This window comes from Marmota monax, unplaced genomic scaffold (assembly GCF_021218885.2).
Source record: "Marmota monax isolate L192 unplaced genomic scaffold, Marmota_monax_Labrador192_F-V1.1 WCK01_AAM20220418_F8-fsc00052, whole genome shotgun sequence".
In the NCBI taxonomy this organism is placed as follows: Eukaryota; Metazoa; Chordata; class Mammalia; order Rodentia; family Sciuridae; genus Marmota; species Marmota monax.
In genome coordinates, this window is record NW_026693473.1 from 3,207,204 (window position 1) to 3,229,545 (window position 22,342).

The 22,342-nt window shown below is 37.2% G+C and overlaps 1 protein-coding gene and 1 long non-coding RNA gene across 2 annotated transcripts in view; one reads left to right on the forward strand and one right to left on the reverse strand.

The window, feature by feature from the left end:
- Positions 1–5,183: 5,183 nt before the first annotated feature.
- Positions 5,184–12,645, reverse strand: LOC124101698 (uncharacterized). The gene is made up of 3 exons (XR_006854692.2): positions 12,539–12,645; positions 9,627–9,714; positions 5,184–5,461 (listed from the first exon to the last, which is right to left on the reverse strand). It is a non-coding gene; the product is annotated as an uncharacterized LOC124101698 (long non-coding RNA).
- Positions 12,646–14,731: 2,086 nt separating this feature from the next.
- Cd86 (CD86 molecule) overlaps positions 14,732–22,342 on the forward strand; it is a 70,513-nt gene continuing 62,902 nt past the window's right edge. Inside the window, exon 1 of the mRNA XM_046458011.2 lies at positions 14,732–14,877. Within this exon, the coding sequence (XP_046313967.1) occupies positions 14,864–14,877 (14 nt within the window). The 5' untranslated portion in view covers positions 14,732–14,863. The remainder of the gene's footprint in view (positions 14,878–22,342) is intronic.

Consider the following 22,342-nt stretch of genomic DNA (forward strand, 5'->3'; position numbering starts at 1 on the left):
TGGGAGCTCAGACAGACTCAGAGGGAGGAAGCAAAGGCCCAGTGTGCTATTTAGATTCTGAGCTTCTCTAATGAGAACAGCTCATTCCATGCACATTTCAGCAATGTTTGATGAGAGAATATCCAGTTCTCCTATCCCATTTCAGAAAGTCTGATTCAAATGGTTTACGGAGAGGCCCAGGAAACGGTATTTTTTAAAAAGTTCCCAGGTGGTTCTAATGTGTACCCAGAGTTGAGAATTTAGTTAAAGGGTGAGTTGAAGGAGAGAATGCCCCACACATTTGTGACCAAATAGGGCATTTCCCAGGGCAGTCCCTAAATGGAACACTTTCCAACACATTTTCTATCTCAGCTTCTCTCCGGTAACTTTGATTTGCTACCACCTATAGCAGAATGGGAGACTTTCTACTCCAAAGTTCATGGTCCTATAGTAGTAGTTCATGGTCCATGGTAGTAGCTATCAACAAGCAGTGAAAGGCATGGTAAGGTCATAAAGTATTCTTTAAATTACTTTAGGGTCCTTCTTCAAACTATTTTAAGAAATCAAATGGTGGCAGTTAATCTGTAGAAAACAAAAGCAAGGGAGCTATTTGTAAAACACATTAAAAGAAAAGGATTAATGGGACTAATTTTTGACAGAGTCCACTGAGGTTGATGCGAAGTTAGAATTTCTGACTTTAAGTGTCTCCAATTGTGTGGGAAAGAAGACTCCTTTAGTAGCGCAGGTACACTAAGTTAACTCCTGACCAGCTATTGACTCCACATTGACATGGGATTGACTTTTAGATGAAGCACCCTTAAATAGGATGGCCACCATGACAGTTCTGGAGAGGACCAACTAAAGTCAAAAACTCCACTGCCTGACCTGAAGGAGGACTTGAACACCTGACTGGTGAAGCTTGCTGAAGGAGGACCCCAGTTTTCAAGTCAGCCATAAAACAGTAATAAATTTGGGGACAGCATTGTCTCCTTTGTCGTTCTCTGATATGGTCCACTCTTTCTCTCGAGCATGCTCTCTGCTTGAGCCTCAATTTGCTTTTACTTTACTTTCACCTCACTTCTACTTTTAATAATAAGTTCTCTTGCATAACTTTTGGTGTATGATTTTAAATTTTCTTTTGTCGGAACACAAGAACTGAGGTTTGGCGTTTCAGCTCCCTGCTTTCCTGTGACACTGAGGTGTGTAACTTTCCTTTCTCGCTTCTCCAGCAGCACATCTTAACACTCTCCTGGTATATCCAGATAAGAATGAATCTCAGGACATTACCACCAAGTAGCTGTGTAACGCTAAACAAGTAACACAGCCTCTCTAAATCTGAGTTTCTTTATTCATACCACCAGGTAGCTAACAGATTGGTAGTTTTCATACTATGTTCTGAGAAGTTCTGACATTCTGCCAAGGGCATTGATTTTTAAAATCCCTGGATCAAATGATCCAGAGGTCTTTACCAACATTCTGTAGTTCTAAATTCTACAGGAATAGATTGATGCTACCACCAAAGTCTCACCATAACCATATGCTTTAAAGCCAAAGATTATATTTAGAGGGTACTGTAGAGTGAATGTTTATGTCCCTACAAAAATTCACATTGAAACCTAATTCCTAAAGCAATCATCTCTGGAGATGAGGTCTTTGGGAGTTGACTAAGTAATGACAATGAATGGGCTTAGCATCCCTTTAAAAGAGAGCTCCCTTGCCCTTTTTGTCCTGTGAGGACTCAGCAAGAAGATGTCCATCTGTGAACTAGGATGTGGGCTCTTACAGGTGTCGAGTCTGTCAACCCCTTGATCTTGGACTTCCTAACCTCCAAACTTTAGAAACAAATTTTGTTGTTTATATAAGCTACCTTGTCTAATTGTAGTTTTTTATAGCAGCCCAAATGGACTAAGACACCACCCCTGGTCTAAATCTGATATTATAAACTGACTATCTACAAGCCAAATCCATCACAGACCTATTTTGCTTTTGCCCAAAGAGTGCTTTTTACTTTCCTTGATATCTTTCAAAGACTTTTGAAAATTGAACCAGAAGGTAGTTTAAAATTGAAGTAGAAGTTAGTTCTGAAATACACAGAAACCAGAGATATCTGCCTCAATGAACCATAATGTAAAAACACCTTTGCAACAACTCTGGTAAGATATAAAACAATATTGCCAATTGCTGGGATAATTGGCACATTACTGTAATCCCAGCAGCTCAGGAGTTGAAGCAGGAGGATTGTGAGTTCAAAGCCAGCCTTAGCAAGAGTTAGGCACTAAGCAGCTCAGTGAGACCCTGTCTCTAAATAAAATTTTAAAAAGGGGGGGGTGGAGTTGGGGATGTGACTCAGTGGTCGAGTGCCCTTGTGTTCAAACCCTGGTACCAAAAACAAACAACAGCAACAACAATTAAAAAAACAGTATTGCCACTTCAGAAGCTCCTCCTGGCCACCCCTCTTCATCATTCCTTCCTTTCTCTTCCTCAAAGGTAACCGCCATCTTGAGTTCTTACATCATAGATTAGCTTTGCCTCCTTTAAACAGTTATATAAAAGAAATAATCTAGTGCATATTTTTTGGATTTGTCTCTTTTGCTCAATAATATGTTAGTGAGATTCATATGTTTTTGGACATTTTTGTAGTTTATTTTCATTTCTTAATAGTATTACACTGTGTTAGACTATATTACAATTAAAGATAGCGCACCATGATCAAGTGGGGTTCCTCCCAGGGATGCAGGCTTGGTTCAACGTATGGAAATCAATAAACATAATTCATAATATCAATAGACTTAAAAACAAGGATCATGTGATCATCTCAATAAATGCAGAAAAAGTATTTGACAAAATACAGCACCCTTTCCTGTTCAAAACACTAGAAAAACTAGGAATAGCAGGAACGTTTCTCAACATCATAAAAGCAATATATGCTAAACCCAAGGCCAGCATAATTCTAAACAGAGAAAAATTGAAAGCATTCCCTCTAAAAACTGGAACAAGACAAGGATGCCCTCTTTCACCACTTTTATTCAACATCAACCTTGAAACTCTAGCCAGAGCAATTAGACAAAAGAAAGAAATTAAAGGGATACAAATAGGTAAAGAAGAACTCAAACTATCACTATTTGCCAATGACATGATTCTATATTTAGAAGATCCAAAAAATTCCACCAAAAACCTTCTAGAACTAATAAATGAATTTAGCAAAGTTAGCAGGATATAACATCAACACCCATAAATCACACACATTCCTATACATCAGCAACAAATCCACTGAAAGAGAAGTTAGGAAATCTATCCCATTCATTGAAAAGGATATGTTAGTGAGATATCCCATATCCTTGAAAAAATAAAATACCTGGGAATCAATCTAAAAAAAGAGGCAAAATTCCTCTACAATGAAAACTACAGAACACTAAAGAAAAAAATTGAAGAAAACCTTGGAAGATGGAAATATCTCCCATGCTCCTGGATAGGTGGAATGAATATTGTCAAAATGGCCATACTATCAAAAGCATTATACAGATTTAATGCAATTCCTATTAAAATCCCAATGACAGTCTTCATATAAATAGAAAAAACAATCATGAAATTCATTTGTAAAAATAAGAGACCCAGAATAAGCAAAGCAATCCTTAGCAAGAAAAGTGAAGCAGGAGGCATCACAATACCAGACCTAAAACTATACTACAGAGCTATAGTAACAAAAATAGCATGGTATTGAACCTACACAAATAGTTTTCTAATAGCTAGACAAAGGTGCTAAAAAACATTCACTGTAGAAAAGATAGCCTCTTCAACAAATGATGCTGAGAAAAATTAAAAGCTACATATAACAAAATGAAATTAATTATCTCTTACCCTGAATGAAACTCAACTCAAAGTGGATCAAAGACTTAGGCACTAGATCGGAGACCCTACGCCTACTAGAATAAAAATAGGCCAAAAGCATCCACCATGTTGGCCTAGGATCTAACTCCCTTAATAAGATCCCTAAAGCACAAGAAGTAAAATCAAGAATCAATAAATGAGATGGTTTCAAACTAAAAAGCTTCTTCTCAGAAAAAGAAACTATCAATAGCATGAAGAGAGAGCCTACAGATTGGGAGAAAATCTTTACCACGAGCACCTCAGATAAATCATTAATCTCTAGGATATATAAAGAACTCAAAAGCTTAACAAAAAAAAAAAAACACCCAAAATAACCCAATCAATAAATGGGCTAAGGAACTGAACAGACACTTCACAGAAGAAGAAATACAACCGATCAACAAATATATGAAAAAGTGTTCAATATCTCTAGCAATTAAAGAAATGCAAAATTACTCTAAGATTTCATCTCACTTCAGTCAGAATAGCAATCATCAAGAATATAGGCAACAATAAATGTTGACAAGGATGTGGGGAAAAAGGCACACTCATACATCGCTGGTGGGACTGCAAATTGGTGCAACCACCCTGGAAAACAGTATGGAGATTCTTCAGAAAACTTGGAATGGAACCACAATTTGATCCAGCAATCCCACTCCTTGATTTGTACCCAAAGGGTTTAAAATCAACATACTACAGTGATGCAGCCACGTCAATGTTTATAGCAGCTTAATTCACAATAGTTAAGCAATGGAACCAACCTAGGTGCCCTTCAATAGATGAATGGATAAAGAAAATGTGGTGTATATATATTTAATAGAATATTACTCAGGTTTAAAGAAGAATGAAATTATGGCATTTACCTGTAAATGAATGGAGTTGGAGAATATCATGCTAAGTGAAATAAGCGAGTCCTAAAAAACCGAAGGCTGAATATTTTCTCTGATATGCAGATGCTAATTCACAATATGGTGGTGGTGCTAGGGAAGAATAGTTTTACTTTAGATTACGTAGAGGAGAATGAAGGGAGGGGATATGGGGATAGGAAGGATAGTAGAACGAAACAGACATTATTACCTTATATACATATATGACTGCATGATCCATGTGATTCTACAATATATATAATCATAAAAATAAGAAATTATACTCCATTGATGTATTATATATCCAAGTACATAAATGCACTCTATTGACATGTATAGCTAATTAAAACAAATAAAATAACTTAAAAATAAAATAATATATTACAATTTATTTAATCATGCTATTGTTACCAAAATCTTGGTCCTTGTCCCTGATACAAATTCATAACAATTTAATAATAATGAGGACATGGTTTTAAGAAAAAGGAAAGTTTTTTTTTTTTTTTTTTTGTTTGTTTGTTTTTTGCCTTGCTAGCAAAGGAGAAACACAGGGGACTCCAGTACTGGAGGCTGTGATTCTGACCATCAGGGAAAACATAGGGCTTTTAAAGGAGCTATTCAAAGGCTACATTCCAGGTGTGCTCTGACCTGGGGCTGGGGTGTTCCAGGTGCATCCTGATGGTGAATTGAAATCCACTTGTTAATTTGGGAGATAGTCACTTCCTAGTTCTTCGGGTGGCATCTCCTTCCTATAAAGAACAGATAATTCAAGTTCAGGGAGGGGGAGAGGAAGAAGAGGAAAAGAAAAACATGTCCCTTTTAAAATAAGAAGCAAAGGCATTATTCAAAAGGTAAAGTGGAACACCATTACACTGTTATTGATTGACTTTCAGTTTGTTTCTACTACTTGGCTGTTATGAATAATGATGCCACAAACATTCTTGTACTTCTTTGGGGAGTCACACACCTACCCATTTTTGCTTCTGTAGCTTAGAGTGAAATTGTTTGGTCATATGGTGTGTGTGGTCTTCAACCCTCCTCCATTCAAAAGTGGGGGTGGAGAGGTAGGGGGCTAAATCCATGACCCTCATGTGTGAACTGCTTAGTGACTCACTTCTAATGAATAGAATAGCAGAAGTCACAGAGTGTTACTTCCAATACGAGGTCATAAAAAGCACGATAGCTTCTCTCTTACATGCTCTGGAGGAAGCTAGTTGCCATGTCATGGGAACATTAGAGTAGTTATATGGGGAGGTCCATGTTGTGAAAAACTAAGCCCTTCTGCCAATAGTCACATAGGTACACCATCTTGAGAGCCAATTTGCTAGCTATAGTCAGGTATTCAGAAGTGCTGACATCTTGACTGCAAACTCATAAGACCATCAGACAAAAACCACCCAGCTAAACTGCTGTCACATTTCTGACATACACAAATAGTGAAAGAAATGTTTATTGTTTTCAATCACTAAGTCCTAGGATAATACATTATGCAGCAATACATGGCCAATATAGTATGCACATGTTCAGCCTTAGAAATGCCAAACATTTTTCTCAAACTAGTTATGTTTGAGATTTTTAGTTGTTTAACATACTTGATAACATTTGGAATCAACAGTCTTTTCAATAATAGCTCTTCTGGTGGGTGTATTTTAGCGCTGTGGTTTAATTTGCATTTCCCTGATGACTAATGAAGTTGAATGTTTTTTCATATAGTTGTTAGATTTTCGAACTTTTAGATATCCCTTTTGGGACTTTGGTGAATTCTTTTGTTTACTTGTCTATTCAGTTTTCTGTTGTTTTATTATTTAAATTTATAAGAATTTTTTATCCATCCTGGATATAGTAATTTTTTGTGGTTAGAGATATTAAACTATCCCTTTTTGTTCTCTTAATGATGTTGATTAATGAAAAGATATTTTTATTACTTATTTTAGTGACATTTAATATTTTATATTGTTTGTTCTTGGTATATAGATATACAGTTGATTTTGAAGATTGATCTTATATCCAGACACCTCTGTGTCTGGTTATTTTTTATTGATTTTTAGGACTTACATATGGAAAATTATATAAATTCTGGTTTCATTTCAGAGATGTAGAGAGCTAGAGAGATTTGCTCATATTCTTACAACAAGAAAAACATGGACAAACTAAAAACTAATGAAGTTTTTTGACCCCTTAAAAGAACTGAAGTCAGTTCTTTAAATAAAATCTGGCAAGACTCAGGTTCACATATGGAAAAACAGTTCTAGTATTTCATAACTTGGGGTAGATTCTTCCAGATGCCATATGTGAGGATGCCCTTAGGCCTGAGCCTAAGCAACTCCATTTTAAAAACTCCAGTTTGAAATCTGTAGTCTTACCAGGTACACACATAGAGCCCTCTAGTATGGCCTCAGACAAGTTACTTCCCCTCACCCTGATAAACAGAGTGAAGCCCCTGGCAGGCTGTCCTTGCCTGATAAGAGGGAAAGGCGAGAAGATCAGGGTGGAGACCACCAGAGCAGATGTTTCTGACCCCAGGGTAAATGACGTCATGGAGAAATCCAGTGGTAACTGATAAGGATTGAAAGGGAGGTCAAAAAGCCCCCAAATTTAGTATAAATAATAGAGCTGATGAACAGGGATCAGCCAGCGGAAACAAGAATGCACTCAGCTGGAGAGCCTGATGAGGACCTGACTTCCCATCACTTGTCATTATTCCTGATCCTCTGCATGATCCTCTATCACCTCGTCTGGACCTTGGTGAGAGCCGCAACTTCTCCCTATGACTCTCTCCTCAATGGGTCGTCCACTCCATGCCAGGAAAAAGCCTGCCTTGGTTCCGGACCTGATTACTACGGTCTGAGTGAGTGTGCATCTGCTGGACTCAAAGCCTAAGACTTAAGACCTTTGAATTTAGCATGCAGAGGGAATGTCTGTCTCTAGCCTGTCATGATTAAATGTGTTTTGCAGTGCTTAGAATTAATCTAGAATTGTTCGCTGTGAACTTATTATGTCTATTGCAGTGCCTAGCATTAAGGATTGTCGTTTTCTTGATTAAGAACCTATAGAATGAAATTGTATTGAGTAATTTGAGTGAATAAAGTATTGAAAGGGGCAGAAGCCCATGGACATTCTTTATTTCTCCCCTCGACTGCATACATCACAATTTTGCCCCTTTGCAACACCATGTAAGCCAGTGTTTTAGTCAGCTTTTTTTTTTTTTTTTCTGCTGTGACTCAAAGACCTGACAAGAACAATTTTAAGAAGGAAAAGTTTATTTGGGAGCTCATGGTTTCAGAGGTCTTAGACCATAGATGGCCACCTGCATTCCTTGGGACTCAAGGTGAGGCAGAACATCATGGCAGAAGGATGTGGCAGAGGAAAGAAGCTGGGAAGGTGGCAATAGGAAGCAGAGAGAAACTCCACTAGCCAGATACAAAATACATGCCTCAAAGGCCTGCTCCCAAAGACCCAGCTCCTCCCGCCACACCCCACCACCAAGTCAATCCCCATCAGGGGATTAATGAACTGATTAGGTTAAACCTTTTATACCTCAATCGTTTCACCCTTAAACTTTCTTGCATTGTCTCTCACATGAGCTTTTAGGAAAGACCTACTATCTAAACCATATCAGCCAGTAACAATAATCAGCTAGAAAATTTTAATATATTGCTGAAGATTGAGTGTGGGCTAGTGCTATATAATAAACTCTTTGGAGTCAACACCTCCTTGAAGAGTTTTTCTGGAAGAATCCTACCAAGAACTCACAAGGGAAATTGGAAGAAATCCTGATAAAGTTTTTCTCACCACCCAGAAAATTTTCTTGGTTTGATGAGAGGCATAGCAATAAACCACCAAACTTATCTACCCTATTCCCCCATGGATTTGAATGCTTATTCCACAAGGACAATGGAAACAAAAATCATATCCTTAGGGCACTTGTCCAAACTCAGTCACTGGGGGAGGTAAAGAGGGGACTATGCTTACCCCTGGGAGAAAGGCAGGAATAAGTTCCAGGCTTAGCACTAAACATGGAAGAGGAACAGGAACACTAGTGAAGGATTCCAAGAAGTGGGTTCATGGTGTCTGATTAAAATGGAAACCTAACCAGAACATCAGTGAACCTCTCCACCCCATCAGAAACACTCCAATACACTGTGACTATAGCATGATAGATGACTAGAGGTGTCTGGCGCACTTCCCTCTACAAAAAAAAATGAATCCCAACAAAGAAAAAACAACTCTTATTCTAACAGTATTTGAGGTAGAGCACCAAGTACAGTAGAGATGTGGAGAGACTCTATGTGCTTAGCTCCATCTTTGTAAGGCACATCTTCATGCTCTGCAGCATCTCTGAAATTCAGTAGGGAGAACTGCTAGAGATTCTTTCTGGGGAGCAGTACAAAGGGAAGATTTTAAACAAAGCAGGGAAATACATAATCGAGTGGGAAGCAGACACTCAGAGGAACACTCTGGCAAACACCTCATCCTCCAACACAGGTATCACTGGCGAAATCTGAAGCCTGTGGTGCACTGAGGTTGACCATGGCAATGACAAATTTCAAATCCAACTCAACTTCCAACCAAATTAATGGAAATTCCTGTATCTACTAAGGACTTTGCAGGAAAGATATACTCCTCTCCAAGCATAAAATATTTTTGTCTCAGCACTTAGTATCTGATTCAACCCTTCTCACTTGTAACAACAACAACAAAAAATGAGGTCTATAAAATGGCAAAAAAAAAAAAAACCCACAAAATTCTGACAATACCAAGCATTTATCAGAAGCAGACACATATATGACAAAGATTTTGGAATTATCTGACAGGGAATTTAAATTATAATTAATATGTTAAAGGATGTAATGGAAAGGATAGACAGCAGGCAACTCTAAGAGGTAATTTCAGCAGAAAAATGTGAACTCTTACAATGACTCAAATGGAAATAGCTGTAGCTTGAATTTTGAATGTCCTGCAAAGGTCCATGTGTTGAAGGCTTGAACTGGAATCTCAGAAACTAGATAAAGATAAAAAAAAGAAAAGTTATATTTCTAATAAGACTGTCAGAGTTTAAGAGGGGTTGGGAAAAATTACATGAAAAATGTCCACAATTTTACAACAAAATATATAAAAATATCCAATTTTCAAAAAATTGTCTCAAATGATAACCTACTCAGAACAGAAAACATAAAAGTTCATGTCTTACAACACAGAAGGAGGATGGCAAAGTTGGAGGCTAGCACTACCCACCTTCAAGATTTACCATAAAACTACAGTAAACCAGATAATGTGGTGTTGGTAAAATAATAGGCAAATAGATCATGAAACAGAATAGAAAGCCCATAAACAGACCCACAGAAATATAGTTGACTGGTCTTTGACATAGGAGAAAGTGAAATGCCAGAGAGAAAAGATTGTCTTTTCAAAAACAATACTGTAACAACTGAAAATACACATTCACAAAATGAATTTAGATACAGACTTCATGCCTTTCATAAAAATTGCCTCATACTCAAAATGGATCATAGACCTCAATGTAAAATGCAAGACTTCTAGAAGATACAAGAGAAAATCTACATGGTCTTGGGCTTGTTGAGAAATGTTTAGGTACAACACCCCAGGGAAAATTCACAAAAGAAAGAATCAATGAGCTGTACTTTATTAAAATAAAAAAAAAAAACCTCTGCTCTATGAAAGACATTGTCAAGATAATGAAAAGAGAAGCTAAGACTAGGAGAGTATATATGTGCAAAAGGTGAATTTCACAAAGTACTGTTGTGCAGAATATGTGGAGAAATCCTAGAATACAAGAAGAAAACGAAATGGGCCAAAGATCTGTCAATGTTTGCTTTACATATTTAGGTGCTCTAATGTTGGATGCATATAAATTTATAATTGTTTTATCTTTATAATAATAAAATTGACCATTTTATTATTATAAAATGTTTTCTTTGTTTCCTTTGACAGTTTTTGTCTTAACGTCTGCTATGGCCTGAATGTCTCTTCAAATATAAGTGTTCAAAAGTAATCTTAACTGTGGTAGGTGAGCATCTAATAAAGGGGATGGAAGGAAACACCTTGGGCCCTTTTTATTGTTTTACTCTTCAGCCACATGAGGACACAGTATTTCCTCCTCCTTTTGTCCCTTTTCCACCCTGTGTCTGCATTCCATCAAGCTAAGGCAAGAAGACCTTCAGATGATACCAAATGCTTACACATTGATCCTGGGCTTTCTGATCTCCAGCAATCTCCAGAATCAATTTCTGTTCCTTATAAATTACTCAGTCTCAGGAAGTTTATTATCACAGCACAAATGGCCAAACACAGAGTCTATTTTATCTGTTATACCTATGGCTATCTGTTATACCTATGGTCTCTCCTTTGGTTAACATTTACATGGAATATATTTTCCATACTTTCAGCCTGTTTATCCTTAAATCCAAAATTATTACAGACAGCATATAGCTGGATCAAGTTTTTGTAATCCTTCAATCACTCTATGTCCTTTATTTAAGCAGTTTAATCACAATCCTCCAGCCTCAGCCTCTCCAGCTGCTGGGATCATATGCATGCACCACCATGCTTGGCTCTTTATTTTCTTTGGTATGTCTTCAGATATATATATATATATATATATATATATATATATATATATATATATATATATATAATCTCTATCTTTTGCTGAAATTCTCATTTGGTTTATGCACATTTTTCCTGAAATCACTGCATACCATTATGATAGTTATTTTGAAATCATTGGTAGCTAATCTATATACCTCTGTTTTTTAGGGTCAGTTTCTGGAAATTTATTTTGTTCCGTTGATTTGACCATTTTCCTTATTTATACATGTTTCTTATAGCTCTGTATTGTTATCTGTACATTTGAAAAAAAACAACCACATCTCTAATCTTTACTGACTGGCCTTGTACAGGTAAAGACTTTTACCTATCAGCCTGGCAAAAGATTGGTGGCGGGAGCAGAGACTTGGGGTGGGGGGCGGGGGTCTTTAAACTTTTCCTGTGGACATGTCTTCCCTGGACTCATGCAGATAGCTTCATAATTAAAGGGATTTGCTGTTTTTCTGTCTCAGTAACTCATATCTCTGGATCCTTCTGGTGTCTGTCTGCTATGCTGTGTGTCCTCTGATACAGTAACACACTGTCCATCTTTTCCGTTCTTATAAGCTCTCAGTTATCCAGAGTATGGTACACCCATCTTGAATTACAGAGAAACCAGTTCCTTGACCAGCCCCTTGAAAAACCAGAATGTTGGACACATACCCGACTCTTGCCTTCTGAGAGAGAGGCCACCAAGCTATATTGTACCACAGGCCCTTTAGAGAAGCATAACACCCAGCCCTTTCCTTCAGGGGCCCCCAGGTATCTAGAGTATGCTAGGTCCAGCCAGTGCACCAAGACACCCAAAGAAACCAAACCTTTGAGCATCCCTTTATCCCCCCGAAAATCTGGAATACTGGATGCACACTCCAATCTTCCCTTCCCCTTGAGGGAAAGGCCACTGGGCTCTACCTGCCTGTGTATGTATACCAAGGGTCCTCTAGGTCAGTGGCACGTCACCCAGCTCTCCGCTCCAGTGGCCCCTACGCTAAGTCCCAGCACAATCTGAGACAGACAAGACAGAAGCAAATACCTCAGGCTGCTCTCCCAACGAGTCAGAACTTTGGTTGTGTGGTCCTGTCTTCTTTCTTCCCTCAGGGAGAAGCCAGGAACTAGGAGTTTTCTCCTAACTGTGTGGTGCTGTGCTGAGGGGAAGGACCATGGCCAGAGTGTGCTACCAAGTTCCCTGCTGGCTTTGATGTAGTTGGTTTTGTGCTCACCTGGTGTGAAGGAGCCTCTGAACTGCCTTCTGGATTTCTCACAGAGAGTTTATCTGTGTATTGTTGAGTCGGTGTCTCCGTGGGAGGGTGGAAGGACTGGGGTTTCCTATTCTACCATCTTGCTGACGTTTACTGTGGTTATGATTTGCATTTCCCTGATGACTAGTGGTTACAAACGTATTTTGTGTGCTTATTGGCCATTTGTATATCTTCCTTGGAGAAATTGCTATTCAAGTCCTTTGCCCCTTTTTAAGCTGGGTTTTTGTTTTTATTGTTGTTGTTGAGTTGTAGGAGTTTATTTATATATTCTGGATATCAATCCCTAAACAGGTGTGGTTTTAAGCAAAGAGGTTTTGGGATACTTCGTTATGGATGACAAATGAATACTAAAAAATCATATACAAATACATTAATAATAATTGTTCGCAATATAAAAATACTGTGACATTGAGGAGATAATTTTACTGCAGTGTATCTGCTTGGTGGACTATTAATATATTATTACATGGCTCCCCAAAGTTTTATAATATGAGAAAAATGCTTATGCTATCTTAAGTAAAAAGTAGACTATACATTGATACTAAGAAACTGAAGAAAAATTCCATAGTTTTAATATTTATGACAAATTGAATTTATATAGATTCATGTTTGTCTTGTTTTTGTTATAGTATCTATTGTTACAAATATTTCTACATTTTATTCACTTATTACTATGTTTATATTTATTAGTTATAAATATTGTTGTAAATATTAATCTATTTACATTCCTGCTTTGCAATAGTTTGAAAGGTATACAATCCATTTTTAACTGTGTTTTTTATCTTAATATTTAAAAAATATGCTTGAATGTAGATGAAATTATCAAAGTTAATTGCTTCTTCTCTTGGAATGGCCCACTCCCCATTCCCCATTCCCAGAGCATATTTTCATTTCATTAAATAAATCTTTTATTCTTTTTCTAAAAAGAAGGAAGAAGTCAAAATTAACACAATAATTGAATTCTTTTAATCTTTTAATTCGAAGATTAACAATTCATTAACTTTACTTCTTTGCTCCAGTTAGCCATGGTATCATGTTAGTATTAAAAATAGTATAGATCATTTACTTCCAATAATTTTTCTTGCATTCTGAATCAAATTTAAAACAATTATCTAATCTTATCTCTTTATATTTAACTGCCTTTAAAGCTCAGCACTGGTTTTTATCAGCCATGCCTTCTCTAAAACCCTTAGGCTTTCAGTTTTGATTCATTTCTTACTATTCTGCAATACATCTTTAAGTAATTGATTTTGGAAGAGTATCTTGGCTGTGGAATTTTTGTTGTTTTCTTATCTACTTGGTAGTATATTTCTGTTGATTTCACAAATAACTGGCATCTTATTTAGGATGGAAATATTAACCTAAAACTCTCTAGGTATTGTTCTACCATTTTCTGAGATTGAGAAAAAGGCCACATCAGGTTTTTTTTTTTTTAGCTTTCTCTCTCTCTCTTTGGAATTTAAAGTGTTCTCACTGATTTGTCTGGATAAGAATCCATTTCACAAACTTTGCTTTGATGTACTAAAATTTCAGTTTCTAAATGATGTCCCATTTAGTTCATATGAGGAAATTTCTTCTACTATAGTTTCTGCTTGACGAATTCTGTGTTGCTACATCTAATTAATTTTCTAACGCTGCTTTTTATCAGGCTTCTATTCCAGAATATTCTTCCTCATCAAGGTAATCTTTGACCAGGGTAGGCCTGAGCTAATGGAAGTAGTCATTTGTGTTTGCTCTCCTTGGTTGTACAACCCTTGCAGGAGGACATCTCTCCTCATCCCAGGCTCAGTATGTCCTCCCTCATCTTAATGATGGAAATGTCCAAGGGGAGGCTACTTACACCCATCCACACTCAATTCATCACAGTTTTAGTCATTTTACCAAAACTTGTCTTTTTACTTTACTTAGTAGGTGCAAAGATTCCCGACCCCCCTTTTCAATTTAATTTCTCAATTTTTTGAGGGATTTTCAAGAGGGGGTATTTGGGGTCAGCCTCATCTTAACATCATGTCTGGACCCCCAAAACCACTGAATTATTTTATAAAAATATATTTAGACCTAGGTCAATGAAATTTTTTAAAAAGCAAGGAAAGGGTTAAATATCTTCCTCAAGTGTGGGCAAAGTCTGAAAAGAGGAACAGTTCCTCTTAAAGAAGTTAACAGGCTATATGATCACTCGCACAGGCGTGGAAGGGCTGCTATTCTTATGCTAGAACTCAGAGCAGCACAGCCAGACAAACAAGTGGGCTCATTTCCAGAACCTGGGACACAGCAGAAGCAGTCAAGATGGATCCCAGGTGGTAAGTGTGATCAAGCTTATCCTTTGCAGGGCCATTAAGGGTTATGACCTCAGCAAAAGGCTGAGGTTGAGAACGGGACTGTGACAACCACCCTTCCTGCCTGAGAATGCTAATATGTATTCAGGGCCTGTCTAGTTAAAGGCCCAAAGTGAAAATTCCTGGGTGGGAGAGCGGCGTGTAATGTGAAAAGTTAGCTAAAGCCCACAGAAGTCATTCTCTCCTTCTTGGAGCCTCTGCTCTAGGTTGATTCTTTTTTTATCTTTTTTTCTTCAAGAGATCTTTGCCACATGAAGGTGAAAATTATTGAGAAGCCAAAAACAGTTTATTGGCAGTTTTTTTTAAAAGATGAATTTTGGTCTTGTAAACTGTTTTACAAATATTGAGTGTTTACAGACATTGATTTTAAGTCCAGAATGAGGAAAATTTTAAATGTCTACACAAATATGACAAATGAGAAGGAAATGTTTTTGGTACATCATAGTCAATTTGGCCTAAGAGTGGAGGGCTCACATGGAGAAGGTAAAAGGAGAGAAGCCAAAGAAAAGGAAGGAGAAGAAGAGGTATCCTGGGTCCTAAGTATCTGTGGGCTCCCCGTTCATGGAGCCAACCACCTGAAGATGGGTATTGTAGTTAGACCCATGATGGTCGTGTCTGTACTAAACATGAATAGACTTTTTCTTTCTTGTCATTATTCCCTAAATAATGCAGTATAACAATTATTTACATAGTATTTGTGGTATACTAGGTATTTTAAGTAATACTGGGGTGATTTAAAGTATATGAGAGGATGTACATGAGTTATATGAAAATACTATGCCATTTCACATAAGAAACTTAAGTATTCAAGATTTTGGCATTCATAGAAATCCTGGAACCAATCCCCATGGATACCAAGGGATGACTGTATAAGGAGAAAATACAAAATTCAGTTAATGAGTCACAATCAGGCCATGGGAGATAGGGAGATTCTGGGGAATGTGGGGTAGTGCAAGGAGGCAGAGTAGTTCAATTAGTTGTCGTGTATGGAATATGAAAGATGTGCGGTGTACTTTACTAGTGCTGTTTCACTCAATTTTAATCTCCACAATGGCTTTTGGACAGATACTATTATCGTGCTGTTTTATAGATGAACTAAGAGTGGCTTAAAGAGGCTAAATAATTCACCCAGGGTCACACTGCTCCTAAGGGGTAGAGATGAGGTCTTTCTTGCCAGCCTTGCTGAGCACCACAGGGCTTCTCCATGTCGCTGCAGGTTCCGGTCCCCTGGCAGGGACTCCCTGGTAGAAGTCACACCTCCCCCTTCCTTTGCACGGTGGTGGCACCAGTCAGTCATTATTTGTTACTTTTCTTCTTTGAAAGTCTGCCATTTACCCAACACTTACTGGTTTAGGAAACAGCCTTGCTGCATTTTTTTTTTTAATCAGAAGACTAGAATTTCATTTTCAAGCAAAGATTGCTTTTCTCTCTAGTGAAATCTTGAAACTTTATAGGCGCCCGTAAAAAATTCAGAACTTAGAATCTTTGTGGAGCGACAGGAATGATGCTGCTTAATCCTAGCACTGCCCACAGAGGCTTATAGGAAAACAGGCCATTGTTTCTTGTTCTTGTTAAGATTCTCTTTGTTTCAGTGCCTGAAAATTGGTTACGAACCAACAAGTAGCCAATAAACAATGTTAAGTCTTATCAGAAATAAAAGGAATACAAATCAAAACAGCAAAAGATCATTTTTTTTTTCTTTATCAAAGTGGTAAATAAAAAAAAAAAAAAAACAAGCAAGAATCCATGCTGGGGCTGGGGCTGGGGCCAGGGCTCAGTGGTAAAGCTCTTGCCTAGCATTTGTAAGGCACTGGGTGCAATCCTCAGCACCACATAAAAAACTAAATAGACAAACTAAAGGTATTGCGTCCATCTACAACTAAAAATACTTTTAAAAAAAAGAATCCTCCATGTTGTTGAGAAGAGAGAAATATTTATATTCTCATTGCCAACTGAAGTTTATATGATCTTACTGAGCAATAATCTAGTGAAATATATCAAAATCCTTTTAAAAAATGTATATATTCTTTAACCAAACACTTCCCCTTTGGAGAATTTATGCTAAGGATTTAATAATATGTGTCTGTAGAATTTTAGTGACATAGTTTTTTTTTTGTTTTGTTTTGTTTTTGGCCATTGTTTCTAATAGGGAAAATCTTTGAAACCACTTACATGTCTAAACATAGGTAATTAGAACATCCATAATGGAACATCATGGAATCATTAAAATCCTGTATAGAACACTTTATAAAGTGTAAGCTTAAGGGGAAAGTAAACAGAATGTATAGTGATACACACAATGTTACTCAGAAATACAGATGGCTTTATTTTCTACTGTGTGCTTTTGAACTTGAAGGTTTTTAGGCAGAAAAATAAAATGAGATTTTTTTTTTAAAGAAACCAAGCTAAGATGATTTTTTTTTACAACTATTTAGCAGTATATGATCACTCATAATCTGTGGGATTCCACTGTAAGGCTTTAGTCCTTTGAGTTTAACTTTTTTCATGTCTTGACTCCTCTTCAAAAATATGCTCACTCCAACCTTAACTCCTTCAGTTCTTTTAGGCCTATTTTGATAGCAAATTATACTTGGAAGAGGACAGAGCACTCGTTTCCTTATTTTACAGATGTGATTGTCTGGTGGTTAAGTGGCCATGCTTTGGAAAGACTGCTGGGGCTTGCAAACCAGCTCCCTTGCTTTCTAGTTGTGTGGCCTTGTAGAAGTTGCTCAACCATTGTAATGCTCAGTTTCTTGTCTCTAAAATGAAGATATAATTAATATGTCAGGTGGTGGTTGTGAGATTTTAATGTGATAATCCATATACTGATCTTAGAACTAGGTTCTGATAAACACTCAGTATCTATTGTTATTAATTATTTTTATTATTGTTGTTGTGAGGATTAAGAAACAGAAAGGAAGTGATTTGTCCAAGATTGCACAACTACTTAATGGCATTTCTAGGACTAGAATGCAGAAAGTTTCTTTACCAGCAAAAGTGTTCAGTATTGTCTGAGCCTGTCAGGGCAATCCCAAGCTGGATTCTCAGGGGACGACCTGAAACAGGTAGTACTCAAGAATAAGGACAGCCTCCAGGGAGTAACTCTGATCACCAGGGGAAGCTACATATTGGGAAGAAGGATGAAGTGAAAGAAGTCAAAGCCAAGTTGGGTGCAGGGACAAATGTGGAGCAAAGAGTATAAGAGAGAACATGACTCAGAGACCAGTTATGGTGGCATCAGAGAGGAGAGGACTCATTTAAAAGGTGTTCAAACACTAGGCTTGACAGGATTTATTTTTAACACATTTGGAGAATTGGGGGAGCAAGAAGTGCCCAAAAGCATTCTTCATAAAATGGAAGACATAGGAAGTGGAGTGGGTTTGGGGCAAAGGAAGAGAGAGGACAGAGGGTGTGTCCATTTTCTAACATGTGGAAATTAAGATGTCTGTAGAGCAGCTGAATGGAGGTATCCAAGTAGAAAGGAGATATTCAGGTGCAGAGTTCAAGAAAAAAATACAAACTAGGGTAGACATTAAGAGTCTTCAGTGTCAGTCCCGTTTATAGTTTAGATTATTGTGAGGATGACTTCCCCAGGGAGAGGGATGGTGAAATGAGAAGCCAAGATGGAAACTGGAAAATCTTGACAATTAAGGAGAGAGATGAGGCAGAAGAGCCTACAGTGGAACTCAAGGAGGGGCTAGGGAGACTGGAGAAAACCAGGGAAAAAGTGGTATTATGGAAACCAAGGGAGGATAAGGATGCAGGAAAGAAGAGGATGTATCCATGGAAAGACAAAGCAGATTTGCCAAAATTCTGCATTGAGCACATGAGATACGACATGAAAGGTGACTCTAGTAGCTCTGTGCTAATGGTTGAATTGTGACTCACCTCCAAAAGTTATTTGTTGAAATCCTAACCTCTAGTACCTCAAAATGTGATCATTTTTGGATGGGGTCTTTACAGAGATAATCAAGTCAAAATGAGGTTGTCAGGGTGGGTCTTAGTCCTGGATGACTGGCATAAAAGAAGGGGAAATTTGGACAAAGAAATACACATAGAGGGAAGACAAGATGGCCGCCTACAAACCAAGGAGAGAGGCTGGGAACAGATTCCTCCCTCACAGCCTTCAGGAAAAAAACAAAACAAAACAAAACAGAGCGCGTACCCCCATTTGGTACTTCTGGCTTCCAGGAAAAAAAATCTACTGTTTAAGCCATTCTGTTTGTGGTACTTTGTTACCATAGCCAGAGCAAATTAATGCACTTGGTGAGAAAAATACAGCCAGAGAAACTGGATAAACACATCAGAGAGGTGGGAAGGGAACAAAGAAATTAAAAGAATTTGTTTACCTAAGTTAACAGGACAAACATGTTTCACCAAGCGGAGGGTAGTCACAGTGTCAAATTCTGCAGAAAGGTGAAGTAGGGAGAAGGACTGAAAATGTCAGTCCAGGGTCCCTCAGTGACCTTTGCGGCACTTCCAGTTGAGTGAGGGAGTGAACTTTAAAGAGCTGAGAACAAGGAGACAGCTCAGATGCACCACACCCGCCCGAAAAAATCTTGGTGGATAAATGGGGCCTGTTCCCTGGAGCCAACTCCTCTGCGCTGTTCACTACGAGCTGTGGGGAAATAACCTAGAGTCAGAGCGGACTCTAGAATCTTCTGTCCTGGAATCTTCTTAGTTTAAAAGCTCAGCAAAGGAGAGAAAACTCATCACTTCTTTCTACCCAAAACAGCTTGGAAAGGATTTCAGGAACAAAAGGATTTTTGCAGCTGTCATTTGACAAGTTGTGTTTTGGTCCTGACAGAGATTCCATTCCATATCTTTAGGTCACAGGAAAGCTGTTATTTGAGGTCTCTCAGAGATGAAGATTTTGGTGTAAAGAAGAAAAAAAGCCCAAGTAGAATTTTATGATCACTTATAATTTATGTCAACCATCAAGAAAACACATACGGTAGAATTGGAGTAAAGAAGTGTTAAAACGTTTTCTTAGAAAGCTTTGAGTCAGAATAAATCTAAAATTTGCTTTCTGAAATATCAGGGAAATGATAAGACAAACAGCCCAAATTTTACATCTCTATAATATTGGGGACCAAATTAATAAGACTTATTGTACTGAACGATCTGATAAAAATAAAAATGGATGAACATTTAGTTAAGTTAATCAATGCCAGTCAGACACTGGGAAAACTGGATAAAACTGAAATATTCAACTACACAAACTAATTCATCATCACCCCTATCTTACAAGTATTTTCAACCAACTAAACAAAAATATCTGATGAACTTGCTGATCTTTAAAGCACTGTGGTGAATATAGATGAAATAGCTGATGTTATTTTTATAGTCTTATTGGGAATAGAAACCAACAATTATGAAATGACAAAAGAAATTCAGTTTTAGTAATAGTTCAGTGATTTTAACAAATAAATATAAATTACAGCAAAGTTCATTTTCCCTAAATATTAAAGAAATGCTAATGTGAACACGAATGAGATACTTTCATTTATCAAATTAAACAGTAAAACAATCCAAATTAAAATGTGGGCAAAAGATATGTTTCCAAAGGCATTTCCTCAAAGAGGATATGCAAATGGAAAATTACCACATTCACAGATGGTCAACATCATTTACTATTATGGAAATGAAAATTAAAAGCATGCGAGATGTCAACATAGTTAAAATAATAAAAAGATAGCAATAACACTAATGCTGGCAGAATGCAGAGGAAATAGATTATGCATATATCACCGCTGGGAATGTGCAATGTTATACCCACTCTGGAAAACAACACTGTCTTACAAAGGAAAACATGCACTTACCATATGACCCTGAAATTACATTTTTAGGCATTTTCCCAGAGAAATGAACACGTATGTTCACACAAAAACTGGTACATGAATATTCATACCATTTTTATTTATAGTAGTCAAAAACTGAAAAATGAAATGTCTTTCAGTGTGAATATTTAAACTATAGCACATACATACGATGAATACCAAGTAATGAAAAGGAGAGAACTATTTATATACACAAAAACTTGAATGAGTCTCCAAGGGATCATGTTAAACAAAAATGCCAATCCCCAATGGTTACATACTGCTTGATTTCATTTATATGACATTATTGAAATAGAAAAACATACTATAGAGACAGAAGATTGGAAGTTGCCATGGTTAGTGGGTAGTAGGGACAGTAGGGGTATAAGGCTATAAAAAGACAGTGCAAGAAAAGCTTGGGGGTGTGGCATAGCTCTGTACCTCGATAGTGGCAGTCATTACATGTGATAGAATTGCATAAAACTACACACACACACACAACACACACTCACACAACACACACTCACACAACACACACACACGAGTGCATGTAAAATTGGCAAAATCTGAATAAGCTCTGTGGATTATATCAATATCAATTTCCTGTTTTTTGACATCCTATAACAGTTACGCAAGCTGTTACCATTGGGGGAACTGGGAAGGGTACTCGAGACTTCCCTATACATTTTTTTCATCTTCCTTTGAATATATAATCATTAAAAATTTTAAAAATGTAAAAATAATTTTAAAAATCCAAATGCTCATCTTTATTCAATATTAGAGACATGCCAATTGAAACATCAATAGGATATTTTCATTTATCAAATTGGCAATCACAGATTTGGGCAGTGGGTGGGTAGAGGTATTGATTCTAATGAGTAAATTATAAAAGGTAATTTGATATACTATGGGTTGTGGGGATATGAATGGGTATAACCTCTGTGGTGTGCAATTTGTTAACTTATATCTGAAGTCATAAGATGCTTACATCAGAGACACTCATTCTGGGAATTGCTTATTTCTCTCTGTTTTAGGGAATTTTCTTTTCAGTTCATTTAGCACCTTTGTTCCAGGCACCACGCTGCACAATAGAAAGATTTCAGAGATGAGTAAACAAACTTGTCCTCCTGAAGCTCACTTTAGTGGTAAACATATCAATGCAATACTTCTTTATTACAGTGAACTGTGTGTGCTTTCACGGGCGCGTAAATGTAGCTGTTTCTGCTTGTCTGTAGGTCATATCGTGTCTTAGATAAATGCACAGGATTAAAGGCTATTGATGTCACATAATCAGCAGTTAATACACAATTCTCTACTTATATACTAAGGTTGCCATTTTGGCAGAAGCATCCAACTCCCTGAACTTCAATGTCCTTCTCTGTAAAATGAGGGTACTAGTACTTAACCAATGCCATGAGGGTTGTAAGAATTTATAAGGATGTAATGTCTAGTGCAAATAAAACATTTTAGGACTCACGCTTTTTTTCTTTAAAATCTATCATTTCTTATGTTTTAAATTAAGTCTTAAATTTCTTTAGCTCTGCCTTTTCTGATCAATTCTAACTAATAAAACCTTACCTGTAATCTAGAGAATGCTATAATTGACCTCC